The 20,959-nt window shown below is 36.8% G+C and overlaps 1 protein-coding gene across 1 annotated transcript in view; it reads left to right on the top strand.

Moving 5' to 3' along the window:
* MLLT10 (MLLT10 histone lysine methyltransferase DOT1L cofactor) overlaps positions 1-20,959 on the top strand; it is a 223,303-nt gene that overhangs the window by 53,016 nt on the left and 149,328 nt on the right. Inside the window, exon 4 of the mRNA XM_032425848.1 lies at positions 2,051-2,105. Coding sequence (XP_032281739.1) covers positions 2,051-2,105 — 55 coding nt within the window. The remainder of the gene's footprint in view (positions 1-2,050; positions 2,106-20,959) is intronic.

A 20,959-nucleotide genomic window follows, 5' to 3' on the forward strand; every position in this document is an offset into this window, starting at 1 on the left:
AGTGACTTTAAGCAAGAACTTGTGGGTTGAATAGAAGTTACCCAGCTGTGAAAGAGGGTTAGGGTGTAGGACAGGCATTACAGGTGGAGAGTAAAAACAGCACACTTAAGGGCTGTGAAGCAAGAATGAACTTTGGAGTATTTATAGAACTGAAAGAAGAGGGGCACCTGGATGGCTCAGTTAGTAGAGTATGAGACTCTTGATCCTGAGTTCGAGCCCCATGTTGGGCATAGAGTTTATTTAAAAGAAAACAAAAGTGAAAGAAGAAAAGGCAGTATTGCCTAGACAGTGAGATGTTGAAAAGAGAGGGTTGTGGAGGTAAGTAGGGGCTAGATCATGTAGGGAAACCATTAAAATGTTTATTAAGTGGCATAGTGATATACTTGGACCTGCATTTTTGAAGTTCGCTCTAGATTGGTGGTATAGTTAAGAGTAAGTATGGGGAGAGTATTGAGTGGGGGTCCCTGAAGTGGTCTTTATGAAAGTTGATGTTGGCTTGCAGTTGGCTAATAGTAGTGTAGAAGGAGAGAGGTAGTCAAATATCACCAGTACTCAGGAGGATGAATGGGCAAAATACACTGTTTGATTAAGTATGAGTTAGAGAGTAGGGTGAAGCTGTCAAAAGATGATGTCTAGGTGTCTTGTATGGGCAATATGTGGTTGAGAGTATCCTTACAAAGATAGGGAAGGGGCCTTTGGCTGGCTCAGTCAAAAGAGCATGTGATTTTTTTTTTTTTTTAAAGATTTTATTTATTCATTTGAGACAGATACAGAGAGAGAGAGAGCATGAGCAGGGGCAGAGGGAGAGGGAGAAGCAGACTCCCCACTGAGCTGGGAGCCTGATGTGGGTCTCGATCCTAGGACCCCAGGATCATGACCTGAGCCGAAGGCAGACACTTAAACCATCTGAGCCACCCAGGTCCCTAAAAGAGCATGTGATTCTTTTTTTTTTTTTTTTTTTAAAGATTTTATTTATTTATTTGACAGAGAGAGAGATAGCGAGAGAAGGAACACAAGCAGGGGGAGGGGGAGAGGGAGAAGCAGGCCTCCCGTGGAGCAGGGAGCCTGATGTGGGACTCGATCCCAGGACCCTGGGATCATGACCTGAGCCAAAGGCAGACGCTTAATGACTGAGCCACCCAGGTGCCCAAGAGCATGTGATTCTTGATCGTGGCGTCGTGAGTTCAAGCCCCATATTTGGTGTTGAGATTACTAAAAAAAATTAATAAACTTAAAAACAATGATAGGGAATACTGCAGGAAGAGCAAGTGTTGCTATAGATTTTGGACAGTGCTTAAAGTGCCATTGCAATTGTAGGAAGTTTTATATATGGATCCAAGGACAGAGCTTAATAGGAGGTAAAATTTGAGAGTCACTGACATACTTGTAATTTAGTTGGTAACAGATGTATGGAAGATACGAGATTGACTAGTGTTGGACATGAAATGAGAAGGCATCTTAAGCCGGAGCCCTGAGGAACTACCTCATTTAAAGGTTAGACATGGTGATCAGAAATGTGTTGCCAAAGAGGTTAGAGGAAAATCGGGAGAGTGAAATACTGGAAGACGGATACAGGATCTAATGGCTTATGTTTTATTACTTATTCACTATTTTATGTTAATTTTCTTCTCATTTTCCTTCATAATTTGTTTATATTACTTTATTATATGCTGCAAAACCTCTTTGGAAAGCAGCAAGGTAGGGTACAAATAATAAATACTCAGGTGTGACCTCCAGGAGCATATTCTTCATAGTGAGACAATGTCATTGAAACTTACTCTATTTATTTATTTTTGTGAGAGACCAAGCACGAGTAGGGGGAATGGGCAGAGGGAGAGGGAGAAGCAGACTCCACGCTGAGCAGGGAGCCTGATGCGGGACCCCATCCCAGGACCCTGGGATCATGACCTGAGCCAAAGGTAGCCGCTTAACTGACTGAGCCACCCAGGCGCCCCTGTTCCCACATTTTAATAGTTTTGAGGTTATAGGGAAGATGTTATACTTTGGTAATCTGAAAAATTTCTTTGTTTTCTTTCTTTTTTAAAAATAGAGATGTGAACTGTGTCCTCATAAGGATGGAGCTTTAAAAAGAACAGATAATGGGGGTAAGTACAGAGACTTTAAAAAATTTTTTATTGAAAACTGGAGTGGAGGAGTATTTAAAAATATCTGGTAGTTCATATTATAATATCAAATTAAATGTTTACCACTCAAATACTTTTAATAGTAGTGGATGTAATTTATGAATCTTTTTTGCTACATAATTTATGGACAAACTTTTAAGCTTTTTTTTTTGAGAGAGAGAGTGTGAGTGGGAGGGTGCAGTGTGAGAGGGAGAGGGAAAAAGAGAGAGAGAGAGGGCTCCACATCTAGCGCAGAGCCCGAATCTGGGCTTGATCTCATGACCCTGAGATCTTGAAAGTGAGCTGAAATCAAGAGTTGGACTTTTAACAGACTGAGCCATCTGGGTGCCCCTAAGCATTGTTTTTTTAATGTAGAATGGTCCACATATTTCTAATTAAAATCTTGACTTTTTTAATGGGTATAATTTTCTCATATTAGAAATTATTTTTGGAAAAATAAGCTACTTTTTTTGTTGTTAGAGCTAAACTCTGATGTTTTAGAGTCTTTTCCCCCTCTCTTTCGTGTATTGCTGGACAGATGATATTTCTTTCTTTCCTTTTTTCTTTTTTAAAGATTTTATTTATTTATTTGACAGAGAGAGACACAGTGAGAGAGGGAACACAAGCAGGGGGAGTGGGAGAGGGAGAAGCAGGCTCCCCGCGGAGCAGGGAGCCCGATGTGGGGCTCGATCCCAGGACCCTGGGATCATGACCTGAGCCGAAGGCAGATGCTTAACAACTGAGCCACCCAGGCGCCCCCAGATGATATTTCTAGTGAATGTTAATTTTAGCACCCTGAGGATTTTTGTTGCTTGAATATAGAGAAATGCTGACTTCTGTCTTTAAATTTTGGTGTGCTTTCCTGAGGACCCCTGTGTATTTTTCATTTACATCTCCATTTTTTGTTACCTCCCTCTGAGAAATCGTGTTTCTTTATAGCTCTGTACCATTCTTAAATATGTAGACATGAATTTATCAAACTGTGGCATACTGTGAAAATAAACTGATGAAGAAACTCATAAAAGTAGAGGTTATAACTCCTGTTAGTACACTCTTCCATTTTGGGCAGCCACCTCTAAAACATTTTTGGCGTAGAATAGAGGAATGACATGAGTAAATAAAAGGGAAAAATAAAGTGTTTTTGCTTAGCTCTACATAAATTTATTTATATACAAATTTAATGTTCAGACTACGTTATATAGTCACATTGTACAAAATTTTAAAAATATTTGAGAAACGCTTGCTCCTATTCCTGTTCACCATCTGCCTAGTTTCTCAACAACTTTCCTGCTGGTGATACAATTGCTGTTATTACTTATTTGCATATCCTTCTAGGGTTTTCTTCTTACATACAAATACATATGAATAAAGTAATATTTTCTCCTAATTTTTATATGGATGGGTGAATATTATACATACTCTTTTGCATCTTAATTTTTCTACTGAACAATTTATTACCAGTATAAAGCTCTCTTAATTTATGTAGTCACCTGTGGATAGACTTTCTAATCTTCTGCTTTTATGACTAATGCTTGTATACATGTCGTACGTACATACATCTGTAGGATTATTAATCCCAGGGGTGGAACTATTGGGTCAAAGTTTATAGTTAATTTGTTAGATATTCCCAAATTGTTTTCCCTGGCGGTTGTACCAATTTATATTTCTAGTACAATGAATGAAAACTTATTCTCCATATCCATTGGTAATCCAGTAGGTGATAATTGGTATCTCAGAGCCGTTATTTTGCATTTCTCTTACTATGAGTGAAGCTGAGCATCTTATATTTTTAAAAGCAATTTGTATTTTTCTCTTTCTGGCCTGTTAATATGTTTTTTCTCTTTGGTTGTTGATCATTTTCTTTTTGATTTGTTGGAGCTTTCATAGGCGCCCCTCATTCATTAGGCTTTTGTGATATGAGTTGGGCTAGTTTTTTTTTTCCCAGTTGTTTAGTCTTTGCTTATGGAGCTTTTTACCATGCAGAAGTCTTTGATTTTTTATTTAGGTGAATTGATTAATCTTGTCTTTCATGGATTCTGTATTTTGAACCATTAGTTAGAAAGGCCTTCCCTACTCCAAAGTTAATAAAGGAATTCTTTCACATTTTCCTCTAGTATTTTTATGGTTTCTTTTTTTTTTTTACAGTTTAATCTTTGATACATTTGGAATGTATCCAGGTAATACAGTGTGAGGTATGGATCCAACTTTATTTTTTCCTAGATGCTAAAATGCTACCATTTGTCCCATCACCATTTATTGAACAGTTCATCTTTTCTTCACTGATTTGAAATGCCATCTTTGTTAGAGTCTAAATTTGATGTGTATTTAAAACATTCGACTAATCTGTGTTCCAAAATTGATTTGTAAATTATTTTGGAACCTGGAATGCATTTTCCTATCAGAATGCTAATTATATTTCTGGAGTAGTTAACAAAACCCCACAGTGTACCTGATGGTACAGTATTGATAATGACTATTCTTTTTTTTTTTTTTATAATAACTGTTCTTTAATATCTAACACCCCTTTTTTATGCTGGGAAATATGTTACAGGTTTTAGTTTAGGTTTTTTCTTGGCAATAGGATGAGGAGTTTCTCAATGCACCTTCTAATTTTCTCAATCTCATCTGCTGTATATAGTTCTCAGTTGTTAAAGGTAAGTAGATACTTAACAAGCTTAACATAGTTCGGTGTGTGAAAAGTGGGGTTGATGTGTTACAGGCAGAAGGAGAAGCAAATGATAAAAGACACAAATATATCAAAGAATTGAAAATGATTTGGAATTAGACTGTAAAGTTTGAATAGCAGGCCTGAGAGGTGCAACTAATGATATAGGCAAAGTTGTCATTCCTTCCCCTCTCCCCTACTCATCTCCTTCCTGTCCCTTCCTTCTCCCCCTCCCCTCACCCCTCCCCTATTCTGTACTAAGAACTTGATCCTATTGATTGTGGGGAGCCACTGAAGCTGAGGAATAACATGAGATTTCTATTTTAGAAAGGTCACTCTCTGACAGCATTGTGGTGAATGGATTGGAAGGATCTGAGAGCAGACAAGCTATAAAAAAGAACAGTAGAGCTGGATCATAAGTGCATTTAACATACTTGAAATCAGTTATATAGCCTGGGGGGTGGGGATGGAAGGAGATAAGAAAAAAATAAATTGTAGAGGTAATTCAGTTTGCCATTTTACTCACTGAGCCTACGTTCTAGGCAAACCTATATGGAAATCCCTGTGAATGATTATAGGGCTTTCCCCAACCATCACTGACAAAGATGTGAAATATATTATTGAGGGGGTCAGGCAAGAGGTGGTGATGTTGCTTACATTCTTTTGTTTTTTTAAAACTAAAAAAAATTTTAATTCTGGTATAGTTAACATTCACAGTTATATTAGCTTCAGGTGTACAATATAGTGATTTCAGCAATTCTATATATTACTCAGTTCTCATCAAGATAAGTGTTACTCTTCATCCCCTTCACCTATTTCACACCAACCCTACCATCAGTTTGTGCTCTATATTTAAAGAGTCTGTTTTTTGGTTTGTCTCTTTTTTTCTTTGTTCATTTGTTTTTTCTTAAATTCCAAATATGAATGAAATAATATGGTATTTGTCTTTTTCTGACTGACTTATTTTACTAAGCATTATAATAACTCTGGATCCATATATGTTTTGCAAGTGTCAAGCTTTCATTCCTTTTAATGGCTGGATAGTATTCCTCTGTATGTGTGTGTGTGCGTGTGTGTGTGTGTAATATATATTTTTTAAGTTTACTTATTTTAAGTAATCTCTACACCCAGTGTGAGGCTTGAACTCATGACTCCAAGATCAAGAGTTGCATGCTTTTCTGACCAAGCCAGCAGGTGCCCCCACATCTTTATCCATTCATCTGTTGGTGGACACTTGGGCAGCTTCAATAAGTTGGCTATTATAAATAATGCTGCAGTAAATATAGGGGTGCATATATCTTTTCAAATTAGTATTTTTTGTAATCCAGTAGTGTGATTACTGGATCATATGGCAGTTCTGTTTCTAATTTTTTGTGGAACTTCTATACTGTTTTCCACAGTGGCTGCACCAGTTTGCATTTTCACTAACAGTGCACAAGAGTTCCTTTTTTTTCACATCCTCACCAACACTTGTTGTTTCTTGTGTTTTTTATTTTAACCATTCTGACATGTGTGAGGTGATATGTCATTGTGGTTTTGATTTGTATTTCCCTGATGATGAGTGATGTTGATCATCTTTTCATGCATCTGTTGGCCATCTGTATGTCTTCTTTGGAGGAATGTCTGTCCATGTCTTCTGCCCATTTTTAATTGGATTATTTGATACTTACATTCTTGAAGAAATTTCAGAATGAATTGAGGCCATTGATAGATACAGAAAAATGAGAAGAACTTACAAAATCTGACAGGGTTATATATTCAAAATTGGAATCTTAAGGGATTTTTCCAAGACAGTTTTGATTATGCTAATTTTTTGCTTTAGAATCTAAACTGTACAAAGATGAGACTCTGCTTTATTGTAGTAAGTTTAAGGGAGAGATTGATGAGGGAAAGGTTGAAGACAGCAGTAGTAGGAGGGTAAAAATGAGGGAATGGACATCAGAGATACTAAGTGGTAAAATTTTGCAGGTATATTTTTAAAAATATACCTATTTTATTATGGGAAACTTTGAGCATACATAAACGTAGAGAGAATCCCTGGGTACCTAGCTTCAACAGTGATCAAGTGATGGCTAGTCTTGTTTCATCTAAACCCTTCCCTGTGCCATCCTGATTATTTTGAATTTTGTGAGTATCACTAACATGTGGATATTTTAAAAATACATGATATATTATCACACATAAAAAAAATTGACAAGAATTTTCTTAAAGCCATCAACTGTTCAGTCATTGTTCAGATTTTCCTGATTGTCTCCCTAAATGTTTTCTTTTTATATTATATTTTAATGCATCAATGTCTAAATAAGGTCCATAAGCTGGATGTATAAGGTGCATACACTGTAATTGTTTGATATGTCTCTTAGGTCTCTTTGTACCCCCTCCCCTCCATTCCCTTGTCACTTTACTTACGGAAAAACCTGGGACATTTGCCCTGTATAGTTTCCCACAGTACATTTTATTGATTGCTTCTCAGATGGGTGTGTGTGTGTGTGTGAGAACATGTTACTTTGTTCCATATTTTCTGTACATTAGTAATTAGATGTATTCAGAGGCTTGATCATATTCAGTTTATTGTGGGTTGATCATATTCAGTCGTTAAGCGTCTGCCTTTGGCTCGGGTCGTGATCCCAGGGTCCTGGGATCGAGCCCCGCATTGGGCTCCCTGCTGGGTGGGGAGCCTGCTTCTCCCTCTCCCACCCCCCCTTCTTGTGTTCCCTCTCTCTCTGTGTCTCTCTCTGTCAAATAAACGAATTAAAAAAAAAAAATACTTCGTAGTGTTGTATACTTCCTTTATGAGGCATATGATATTTGGTTATCCTCTTTTTTGTGATATTAGCAGCTGCTGACCGGTATCTGGACCATTATTTTATTCAATAGAGGTTGAATAAATTGTGATATTCTGTCATTAGGAGCAGGAATGTTTCTATACAGAGAACCGATTCCTTATCAGCTATTTCATTACCCTGAAGTGCAGTTTGTGATGGAAGGACAGGATATTTTATTCTTTTTTCTTAAAATTGAGGTAAAATTCGTATAGCATAACATAAACCAACTTAAGATATACAGTTTAGTGACATTTACTACTTTCACAGTGTTGTGCAACTACCACCTCTGTCAGTTTCGAAAACATTTTTATCACCTTAAAAGAAAGTATGCTTTCATAAGCAGAAACTGTACATTCTACCTTCTACCCTTCCTTCCCTAGCCCTTGGCAAGCACCAATCTGCTTTTTGTCTCTATGGATTTACTTATTCTGTACATTTTACATAACTATAATAATCACACAATGTATAACCTTTTGAGTCTCGCTTCTATCTTGGCATAATGTTTTTCAGGTTCATCAGTGTTGCAGCCTGTATTAGTACTTCAGTCCTCTTTATGGCTGAATAATAACTCGTGTGTGTGTGTTTGTGTGTGTGTGAGAGAGAGAGAGATTGTTTACATTATGTTGGTCCTTTCACTTTTTGGACATTTGTGTTGTTTCTACCTTTTGATTGTTGTGAATAGTGCTGCTATGAACATGGTTGTACAAGTATCTGTTTTATCTTTATCTCTTTTCTGTTTTGGGGGAGATATACTAGGAGTGGCATTGATGGGGTCAGATAGTGATTCTGTGTTTAACTTTTTGAGGAACCACCAAACTTTTTCATAGTGGCTGCACCATTTTTATATTCCCACAAGCAATGTATAAAAGATCCAATTCCTTTTCATTCTCACCAACATTTCTTTTCAACTTGGCTTCTCTGTTCTGCCTCCTTTTTTATTCTTTTTTAAAGAAAGAGAGTGCACACGTGGGTGAGGGGCAGAGAGAGCCCAGTGGGGAGCCCAACTCAGGGCTTGGTGTCATGACCTGAGCCGAAATCAAGAGTCGGACATTTAACTGACTGAGCCACCCAGGCAACCCCCCCCAATTTTTTTTTTTTTTTTTTTTAACAAAGTACTACAGAGAGTGCATAACTGCATACAATGTAATCATCGATACTGGGTGATTAGCAAAAATTCCTTCAAGTGGAATTGCTGGGTCAGAGGGTATGACCACCTGTAATTTCAGTGGATTTTGCCAAATCCTCCTCTGTTGAGATCGTAGTAATTCACACTTTATTCACAATACATGAGAAGAACCTGTTCTTATCATACTTAACCTCAGCAGTTATACAACCATCTGCGTGGGTTTCAATTTTGCAGTATTCATCAAACTCATGTCATAATTGGCTTATCCAACACCAAATATACTTAATAAAGGAAAAGTATATACAGTTGCAGTAATACAGAGACTTCCAAACTCTGATGCAAGTCTTAATGTCGTCATTGTTTTGGTTTTAAGGTTGACAAGAAGCTAATGTGAATGCAGGTCACATTAGCATGGGGAAGCCACCAGATTTGGTTACCCTCAGCTTAAAAATGCCTACTAGTTGGGGCGCCTGGGTGGCTCAGTTTAGTTAAGTGTCTGCGTTCGGCTCGGGTCATGATCCTGGGGTCCTGGGATCGAGCCCCGCATTGGGCTCTCTGCTCAGCGGGAAGCCTGCTTCTCCCTCCTCCACTCCCCCTGCTTGTGTTCTCTCTCTCACTGTGTCTCTCTCTGTCAGATAAATAAATAAAATCTTTAAAAAAAAATGCCTACTAGTAATATAGACTCTGTATTTGTAAGTGGCTGGCTATTCTATTTTAATGTAGCTGTGGACCATAAATTATGTAAGTCATACATACTCCTGACAACCAAGTACAACAGGCTAACAACAGGCTAAGATAAAGAGCAGGCTCAGATAAGTTATTAGTACATGGCACACCCTACAATACTGTCATCTGTCTTCAGAGTTGGTGTTACAAGAAGTTAAACTACCGTATTTTCCTCCAGAGCCCGAAGGAGGGATTCTGAGTCCAGCTCTTAACCCTTTCCATCCATCATTATTAAGGATCTTTTTATATTTGTCAATCTGGTAGATAAAAATTATGTCAATATAGCTTAATTTGTATTTCTGTTATTGTGAGAGAAGTTTATCAACTTTTCATATGCTTAAAAGCTAATTTGTATTTCCTTTATGTGAAGTATTCCTTCATATTCTTACCTCCGTTTTCTCTTGGTAAATTCCTCAAGGTACATTTTTGGATTGTTGTGTAGGAGCTGTTGGTATATTATGGAAATTAGTCTTTTGTAGTATGAATTGCTGGAGTTTTTCCTACCAGACGGTTGGTTGTCTTTTCTTTTTTTTTTTAATTTTACCATTTTTTTCCCCCTTAATGTTCTTTTAAATTTAATTGCCATGTCTCTATGTCTCCTCTGTTTGTAAGAATTTCTCAGTCTTTTCTTGTTTCTCATTGCCTTAGCAGTCTTGAGGAATACTGGCCAGGTACATGTTCAGCATCTCCCCACCCCCAATCTGGTTTTGCCTGGTATTTTCTCATAATTAGCTTGGGTTGATGGCTTTTGGGAAAAAGTACCATAGAGGTTAAGTCTACTGCTCATCTTGTCATATCTGGGAGTACAAAAAATCCACAAGACATCACTGATGATATTATCAGGCTATTTAATTTTTAAAAATCCCTTTGGTATTTTGATGATGCTTTTCTTAAATTTGTAGATTAGCTTATGGAAAATTGACACTTTCAACAGTATATTTACTGTGTCGCCTCCTATGTGCTGCAGGCAGTGTTCTAGATAGCAGTGAACAAAGCAGACCAAAAATCCATGCCCTTTCAGGTTTACTTACGTTTGGAGAGGGAAGTTGGATAATAAATGAAATAGGTAAATAAAATGTACAGTATGCCATGTATTATGGAGAAAAATGAAGAAGAGGATGCAGAGCGAAATCTGAGATGTGCTTTTGAAATTTTAAGTAAAGTGATTGGGGAAGACTCCACTGAAGAAATGACATTTGAAGAGACCTGAGATTAATGAATTGGAAGATGGGGTGGACATAGGTCCTGTAGGGTTTGCAAGATCACTGTAATAACTTGGTGTTACATAGGATAAGTTGCTAAACCATTGGGGTGATTTGAACTGAGAGATGACTTGATTAAAGCAAGTTTTTTAGCATGCTCACTGTGGCTGTTGTGATGAAAGTCAACTTTATAATAAGCTCTCAAGTCTGGGAGGGTAAGAGCCCCTTTGTTATTCTTCAGATGGAACTTGAATAGTCTTGGAACATCGTTCTTACATATAAATTTTAGAATTGTATTCATTTCTTTATGGTACAGTTTTCTCCCAAGTCCATAAAATGTGTTTAATATTATATACTCTGTTGGGTTTTGAGAGTTTAATAAGATATGTGAAGTGTGTAGAACAAGGCCTATGCATAGTAAGCTGTATATTAGAGTTAAAAATAAAATGAAAAGAAAAACCTAGAAGAACTAGTTGTATTCTTTTTTTTTTTTTTTTTTAAAGATTTTATTCATTCATTTGAGAGAGAGAGAGCATGCGCAAGGGGAGGGACAGAGCTCAGTGGCGAGTTTGATAGGGGGCACTATCCCAGGCCCCTGGGATTATGACCTGAGCTCAAGGCAGACGCTTAACTGACTGAGCCACCCAGGTGCCTTGAACTAGTTGTATTCTGTGCAAATTGTTGAAATTGGCATTCTGTATTTTCTGTACAGACAATGATAATGTGTGTAAATGACAGTTTTATTTCTTCCACTTCCTTATTTTTTCATCTTTCATTCTTTTTTTTAAGATTTTATTATTTGAGAGAGAGAGAATGAGAGAGAGAAAGCACATGAGAGGGGGGAGGGTCAGAGGGAGAAGCAGACTCCCTGCTGAGCAGGGGGCCCGATGTGGGACTCGATCCAGGGACTCCAGGTTCATGACCTGAGCCGAAGGCAGTTGCTTAACCAACTGAGCCACACAGGTGCCCCACATCTCTTTCATTCTTGAGTTTACTCCAGTCAGGCTTTTCCCCACCATGCCACCAAGGCCTCTTCTTGGTAGAGTAATCAGTGATCTCCATGTGGCTGAACCAGTTCTCAAGTCCGATGTTAGTTGATCGTTAGCAACATTTGACAATTTTGATCATTCTTTCTTGAGCATTTACTTCATTTTGTTGCTGGGACAGCACTCTTCTTTTCCTTTGACCTTATTGATTGCCCCTTGAATTTTTCCGGACTCTCATCTTGCAGACATTGACCTCTAAATATTAGAGTGCTTTGGGGTATAGGCCTTCTACACTTACTTCCAGAATGAACTTACTGAGTGTTATGGCTTTGAATAACATCTATGTGTATACTTTGATAGCACCCAAACTTATATCTCCAACCTTTTCTTTTCTCTTGAACTCTGGATTCATAAATACGTAGTTGCTTGCCGCATCATCTATTGTGTGATAGGTACATAAACGTAACATGGACATTTGGTATAGAGTTGTGGAATCACTATGTTGTACACCCAAAACTAATGTAGCATTATGCATCAACTATATTTCAGTTAAGACACGGTAGAAACAAAAAACCCAACATGGATATCTGAACTCCACTTTCTCATTCCATTTAGTTACCCTGCCCATTTCAGTTAAAGGCAGATTTACCTCTCCAAATTGTGTACAGAACTAAGTGAACCTCCTACCCCTGCCAACCCCTCCACAATTAATCTTTTTTTTTTTTTAAGATTTATTTATTTATTTGAGGGAGAGTGAGTGCGGGGGTGGGGCAGAGGGAGAGGGAAAAAGAATCTGAAGCAGACTCCGTGCTGAGTGCGGAGCCTGATTCGGGGCTCAGTCTCAGGACCTTGAGGTCACGACCCAAGCCAAAATGAAGAGTTGGATTCCCAACTTACTGCGCCACCCAGGCTCCCCTCCATAATTAATCTTACAACATTTGTTCCCTTTTTGTACCTTATGCCCCTCTGTCCTTTTCTTGGATATGACATAAAGATCTCAAATTAACAACTTAATTTAACTCCTCAAAAAACTAGATAAAAAAGAAACACAAAGCAAACTGAAGGAAGGAAATAAAGATTAGAAGACAGATAAACAGAATAGAGAATTAAAAAGTCAGTGAAATTAAAGGTTGGTTTTTTGAAAAAAGAAACAAAATTGACTGTTAGCTAGATTTTTTTTTTTTTTATGGCGCAGGTGCCATTTATTTTATTATTTGAGTATAGTTGACATACAATGTTAAATTAGGTTGTGTGTACAGCATAATGATTCAACTTCTATGTAAGTTCTACTGTGCTCACCGCAAGTGTTAGCTAGCATCTGTCACCATATAACTGACCATATTCCCTATGCTGTACCCTTTATTCTTGTGACTTATTCATTCCATAACTGGAAGCCTGTATCTCCTACTTCCTTTTACCCATTTTGCCCATTCCCCCACCCCCTTTCCCTCTGGCAGCCATTCGTTCTCTGTATTTATAGATCTGATTCTGCTTTTTTGTTTGTTTATTCATTTGTTTTATTTTTTTTAGATTCCACACTGTTAGCTAAATTAAGAAAAAAGAAAGAGTATACAAATGATTAAAATTAGAAATGGAAAAGGGGGACCTTACAGCTGATAACACAGAATAAAAAGGATTATTAGAGAATTTAATAGTTTGATAGCAATTGAATAACCTAGAAGAGTGGATAAAGTCCTAGAAACACACAGCCTACCAAGATTGAGTCATAAGGAAATAAAAATCTGAACAGACCAACAACTAGTAAGGAGATTGAATCAGTATTTAAAAACCCAACAAAGAAAAGTCCAGAACCAGATGGCTTCACCAGAGAATTGATTCTCTGGAAACTCTTCCAAAAAATTGAAGAGGTCATTGAAGCTCATTTTATGAGGTCAGCATTATTCTGAGAACAAAAACCAGACAAAGACTTTATAAGCAAAAAAGAAAACTACAGACCAGTATCCCTGATAAATATGGATGTAAAAGTCCTCAACAAAATACTAGGAAACTGAATTCAGCAGCACATTAAAAGGATCATATACGATTTATTTATTCCCGGAATGCAAGAATAGTTCAGCATATGAAAGTCAATCAATGTGTAGTATACCATATTAACAGAATGAAGGACAAAACCCATGTGATCATTTCCTTTCCATTGATGCAGAAAAAACAGTTGGCAAGATTCAACACCCTTTCATGATAAATGAACTCCTCAGACTTGGATAGATGGAAACTACCTCAACATACATACTGAGGCCATATATATGAAAAACCATAGCTAATATACTCAGTCATTAAAGACAAAACTTTTCCTCTAAGACAGGGAATAAGGCAAGAATGCCTGCTTTCTTCATGACTGTTCAACATATTATTGGAGTCTTAGCCAGAGTACTTAGGGAAGAAAAGGAAATCGAAAACACCCAGTTTGAAAAGGAAGAGGTAAAATTATCTTTGTTTGCAGATGATATGATCTTACTTGTCGAAAACCTTAAAGATTCCACAGAAAAACTATTAGCACTAAAAAACTCAGCAAAGTTGCAGAATACAAAATCAACATGTAAAAATTAGTTGTATTTATTAATTTATTTTAAATTATTTTTGTAAGATTTTATTTTTAACTAATCTCTACACCCAGTGTGGGGCTTGAACCCACAGCCCTGAGATCAAGGGTTGCACATTTCACTGAGTGAGCCAGCCAGGCACCCCCGATATTAGTTGTTTTTATACAGTGACAATGAATAGTTTGAAAAGGAAATTAAGAAGATAATTAATTCCTTTTATAAAAGTGTAAAAAATAATAAAACACTTAGGAATAAATCTAATCAAGGAGGAAAAGACTTATACACTGAAAACTATGAAACACTGCTGAAGCAAATGAAAGAAGGTGTAATTAAATGGAAAGCAGTTCTGTGTCTGTAGTACTTAAAGTGATCTATGTAGTGAACATAATCCCTATCAAAATCCCGACAGCATTTTTTGTGCAAATGCAAAAATTCATCTTAAAATTCATAGGGAATCTCAAGGGTCCCCGGATAGCCAAAACAATTTTGAAAATGAAGAACAAAGTTGGAGGACTCATACTTCTGGATTTCAAACATATTACACAGCCATAGTAATCAAGACAGTGTGGAACTGGCGTAATGACAAATAGACCAATGGCATAGAATAGAGAGCCCAGAAATAAACTCTTCTGTATGTTGGTCAGATGATCCTTGATAAGAGTGTCAAGACAACTCAATGAGGAAAGGACAGTCTCTTCAAAAAATAGTGTTGGCACAATGGGATATTCACATGCCAGAGAGTGAACTTGGACCCTTATCTTACACCACATACAAATATTAACTCAGATCAAAGATGTAGGTACTTAAGACTCAAAATTATGCAATTTCTAGAAGAAAACATATGGGAAAAGCTTCACGACTTTGGGCTTGGAAATGATTTATTGGATATGACACCAAATACATAGCCAAAAAAGAAAAAAAGATAAAAATAGAGAAAAAAAATAGACAAGTGGGACCACACAAGCTTACAAACTTTTGTGCGTCAGAGAACCCAATCAACAGATTGAAAAGGCAATGGAATAGGAGATAATATATAAAGAACTCTTAGTACTCAACAACAAAAATATCAAATAACCCGATTTAAAAATGGGCAAAGAGCATGAATAAACATTGCTCCAAAGATGATATGCACATGACCAGCAGGCACATGAAAAGATGCTCAACATCACTAATCAGTATAGAAATGCAAATCAAAACCACAATGAGATCAGTGCACACTCATTTAGAAGGGTGACTATCAACCCCCCCCCAAACAGAAGATACATATTTCCAAATACATTTTTATTTCCTTGTACTTTTTTTGGGGAGGTTTATTTGGCTCTCATCTAAAATTTTAAGATGGAAATTTATTTAGCTCATTAATTTGCAGGCTTTCCAGTGTATACTTTTCAAATTGTGTATTTGTGGGGAGAAATTTAACCTACCCTATAACTTAGATATAATTTTCATCATAATTAAACTTCCTTTCTAATTACTACTTCGACCCATTGATAATAAAGAGGTTTGTTTCCAAATACATGAGGATATCTTTTTTTATTATCAGTTCTGAGTTTAATCTCGTCAGAATACATAGTCTTTGATTTCAGTCCTATGGGATCTTAAATGAGACTTGGTTTATGGCTAGGATATGGTCAGTTTTTAAAGGAGTTCTATATGTGCTTTAAAAAAGTTCTGTAGTCTTGGAGTATTGTAGTGTTTTATATATATCCATAAGGTTGTATTTGATATTTGGGTTGGTACGATCATCTGTATCCTTGCAGATATGTTGAATGCTTATTCTGTCATTTACTGGAGAAGATATGTTAATATTTCACATTATCATTATGTAGTCTCAGTTTTTGCCTTATATATTTTGATGATGTTATTTGGTGCATGCACATTTAGAATTACTGTATTTTTTCTTTATGAATTGAATTTCTTATCATTGTAGAGTACCACTCTTTCTTTGGTACTGTTTTTTTTTTTGCTTCAAAGTATATTTCAACTGATATCAACATAAGTGCATTAGGTTTCTACTAGTTTTTGTTTTCAAATGGTGTATCTTCTTTTATAATTTTTGTGAATTCTCGTCTCTTGTTAACCAGCAAATAGTTGCTTCTTTACCAGTCCAACAGTTTTTGTCTTTAATTGAAGTAAATTTTACTCTATTTACATTTTTTAAAAGATTTTATTTATTTATTTATTAGATAGAGAGAGAGAGCGCACATGAGAGGGGGGAGGATCAGAGGGAGAAGCAGACTCCCTGCCGGGCAGGGAGCCCGATGTGGGACTCGATCCCGGGACTCCAGGATTATGACCTGAGCCGAAGGCAGTCGCTTAAGCAACTGAGCCACCCAGGCGCCCCTACTCCATTTACATTTAATGTATGTATATAGATGTGTGCCTGTCTGCATTTCTGTGCGTCTGTGTATATTTGGATTTGGATTTAAAACTTCTGTCTTACTAAATGTTTTCTATTTGTCTTTTTACTTCTTTTTTTATTTTTAAGATTTTATTTATTTTTTTGAGAGAGAGAGAGCACGAGTGGGGGCAGAGGTAGAGGGAGAAGCAGACTCCCTGCTGAGCAGGGAGCCGATGTGGGGCTGGATCTCAGGACCCTGAGATCATGACCTGAGCTAAAGGCAGATGCTTAACTGACTGAGCCATCCAGGCGCCAGTCTCTTTACTTTTATGTTATTTTTTTCTTTATTCTTACCTTCTTCTGGATTACTTTTTAAATAATAGACTTTATTTTTTAGAGCAGTTTTAGGTTCCCAGCAGTACTGAACAGAAGTTAGGTTTCTGTATACCCTTTGTTCCTGCACATGCGTAGTCTCCTCATTATCAACATCTTTACCAGATTGGAACATTTGTTACTGATGAACCTATAATGATACATCATAACATCTGAAGTCTCTTAATTGCTTTAGGGTTCTCTCTTGGTGTTGTACATTTTGTATGTTTGGACTAATTTATATATCACACAGAGTATTGTAATTATAATATCATACAGTTTAGGGCATCATCTTCACTGCCCTAAAAATCCTCTCTGCTCTGCCTGTTCATCCCTCCCTTCCTGCTAATCCCTGGCAACCACTGATCTTTTTTTTTCAGTTTTGCATTTTCCAGAATGCCCTATATGTAGCTGTAATCATACAGTATATAGCTTTTTCAGGTTAATTTCTTTCACTTAGAAATAAGCTTTTAATTTTCCTCTATGTCTTTTTATAGGTTGACAGCTCATTGATTGTTAGTGCTGATTTCTGGTTTGTCTGGATGTACTGTACCACACTTTATTTATCTATTCACCTATAGGAGGACATCTTGGTTGCTTTTGAGTTTTGGTAGTCATGAATAAAGCTGCTATAAACATGCATGTGCAGGTTTTTGTGTGGATATGTTTTTAGCTCCTTTGGGTAGGTAAATAATAAGGAACACACTCTTGATCATCTGGTAAGAGTATGTTTAGTTTTTTTTTTTTTTTTTTTAAATCTTTTTTTTTTTTTTTTAAGATTTTATTTATTTATTTGAGAGAGAGAATGAGATAGAGAGAGCATGAGAGGGGGGAGGGTCAGAGGGAGAAGCAGGCTCCCTGTTAAGCAGGGAGCCCGATGCGGCACTCGATCCCGGGACTCCAGGATCATGACCTGAGCCGAAGGCAGTCGCTTAACCAACTGAGCCACCCAGGCGCCCGAGTATGTTTAGTTTTTATAAGAAACCGCCACAATGTTTTCCAAAGAGGACATACCATTTGCATTCCCAATAGCAATGAATGAGAGTTCCTGTTCCTTCTCATCCTTCCTAACATTAGTTGTTGTCAGTGGTCTGGATTTTGGTCATTTTAATAGATGTGTAGAGGTTTCTCTTGGATTACTTTTTATCATTCTGTTCTATCCCCTCTGTTAGGTTGATAAAATTTAATATTAATATATGCTTTTACTTTTTTTCTGAACCCTGTGAAACTCTTAGGGAACTAAATTAATTTTTCCAACTCCTGACAGACATCTTATTGTCATGTACTTTAATTCTCCATTTCTTTAAAAATTGTAATGGTTTTGTCAGATTTCTTGTGTAATTTATTTATTTATTTTTAAAAATATTTTATTTATTTGACAGAGAGAGACACAGCGGGAGAGGGAACACAAGCAGGGGGAGTGGGAAAGGGAGAAGCAGGCTTCCCACCGAGCAGGGAGCCCGATGTGGGGCTCGATCCCAGGACCCTGAGATCATGACCTGAGCCGAAGGCAGACGCTTAACGACTGAGCCACCCAGGCGCCCCATGATGTTTTTTTAAATGATTAAATTTATGTACAAGGTGTTATTTTTTATTTGAATGTTTGATAGAATTTATCAGTGAAACCTTCTGATGTTAGAGTGAAACCTTTCTGGGAATTTGTTTGATAAATTTATTTTTGAAAAGTAGGTATAGAGATGCTCCTATGTTGTTCTTGTGTCAAGAAAGTTGACTACTTCGTGTAACTTGTCGAATTTGTTGGAGTACTGTTGTTTGTAGTATTATTATCCTGTTAATGTTTGTTGGATCAATAGTGTGGGTAGTGATAACCTCATTTTTATTATTGATACTGGTGATTTGTAGTCTCGGTTTTTTGTTTTTTCCTTGACCAGTATATATAGAACTTGTCAGTTTTGTTTGCCCTTTTAAGAAAACAACATTTGGCTTCATTAATTTTTAAAGTTGTCTGCCTGTTTTCTATTTTATAGATTTCTCCTTTTATCTTTACTATTTTCTTCCTTTTAATTACTTTGTGTATATTTTGCTCTTCTTTTTTAACTTGTTACGGTAGCAACCTGGGTCTTTGAATTTAGATCTTCTTTTCTAATAAAAGTATATAAAGATGTAAGTTTCCCTGCTAGCCCTGCTTTTGCAACGTGTCACAAAATTTGGTATGTTGTATATTTGTTGCCATTCAGTTCAAAATGTTTTCCAATTTCCCTTGTGATTTTCTTTTTGACTCTTAAATTATTTAGAAGTATATTGTTTTCCATTTATTAGGGGTTTTCTTAGATATTTAATGATTATTGGTTGCTAATTTAATTTCGTTGTGGTTTTAGAGGATTTTAGTCCTTTAGAATTCACTGAGACTTATTTTAGGGCTTAGCATACGGTTTGTGTTGACTGTACCATATGCCTTTGAAAAAGAATGTGTATTCTGCTGTTGAATATAGTATTCTATAAATGTCAGTTAGATCGGGGCGCCTGGTTGGCTCAGTTGGTTAAGCGACTGCCTTCGGCTCAGGTCATGATCTCAGGGTCCTGGGATTAAGACATGCATCGGGCTCCACGCTCAGTGGGGAACCTGCTTCTCCCTCTTCTGCTCCCCCTGCTTGTGCTCTCTCTCTCTCTCTCTCTCTCTCTCTCTCTCTCTCTCTCGTCAAATAAATAAATAAATGAAATCTTAAAAAAAAAAAGTCAGATCAAGGTCGCTGATACTTTTGAGCTCTTTTATATATCTTTTTAAGATTATTGATTTTAGAGCAGGGTGAGGGGCAGAGGGAAAAGGAGGATATGAAGCAGACTCCCCAGTGAGCGTGGAGCCCAACATGGGGCTTGATTTCACCATCCTCAGATCAACATCTGAGCCAAAATCAAGAGTCAGACGCTTAACTGATTGAGCCATCCAGGCACTCCAACCTCTTTTATGTCTTTACTGATTTTTGGGAGGGATCTACTTCATCTGTTAGTTACTGAGTATGGTGTGTTAAGTATCTGTTATGATGTCTGTTTCTTCCTTTAATAGTGTCAGGTGTTGCTTTATATATTTCAAGGTGTCATTATTAGGTGTAGACACTTTTCTCATTGTTGATCTTCTACTGAATTATTCCTTTATCATTAGGAAATGTCCCTTTTTAGCTATGGAGTATTTGTTTCATAGTGTTATGTGACATCAAAATAGTCACTTCAGCCTTTATATTCTTACTGTTAGCTTCATATATAATTTTCCATCCATTTGCTTTATTTGCTTTAAACTTTATCAGTGTTTATTAAAAGTGTGTCTCTTATAGGCAGCATATGGTAGTATGGTCTTTTTTTTTTTTAATTGACTCTATCCCTCTCAATCTCTGCCTTAATTGTTGTGTATAAATGACTAACATTTAATATAAATTGACATTTGGATTGAGATCCCTTTTAAAAATTTTTGTTCTTTGGGCGCCTGGGTGGCTCAGTCGTTAGGCGTCTGCCTTCGGCTCGGGTCATGGTCCCAGGGTCCTGGGATCGAGTCCCACATCGGGCTCCCTGCTCCGTGGAGAGCCTGCATCTCCCTCTCCCACTCCCCCTGCTTGTGTTCCCTCGCTCGCTGTGTCCCTCTCTTTCAAATAAATAAAATCTTTAAAAAAAAAAAAAAAAAAAATTTTGTTCTTTAAAAAAATACTTAAAACAACTTTATTCAGATGTGATTGACATTCAGTATACTGTATATATTTAAAGTGAACAACTTGTTAAATTCTGACTAATGTGTGTACCCATGAAATCATCAACATGATTAAGGCAGTGAACATATCCATCACTCCTAAAACTTTCTTTTTACTCTTTTGTACTCTATCTATGCCAGCCCTCCTCTTCCCAGCCTTGTCCCAGTAACCATTCATCTGCTTTCCATTACTATAGATTAATTTGTATTTTTCTAGTGTTTTATTTAAGTGGAATATATATGTGTATGTATGTATGTGTGTCTAGACACTCAAATATGTATATAGTATATACAGACACTATTTTTGTCTTGCTTATTTCCACGAGTATAAATAG

The sequence above is a fragment of the Phoca vitulina genome, unplaced genomic scaffold, assembly GCF_004348235.1.
Source record: "Phoca vitulina isolate PV1807 unplaced genomic scaffold, GSC_HSeal_1.0 scaffold33, whole genome shotgun sequence".
NCBI lineage: Eukaryota > Metazoa > Chordata > Mammalia > Carnivora > Phocidae > Phoca > Phoca vitulina.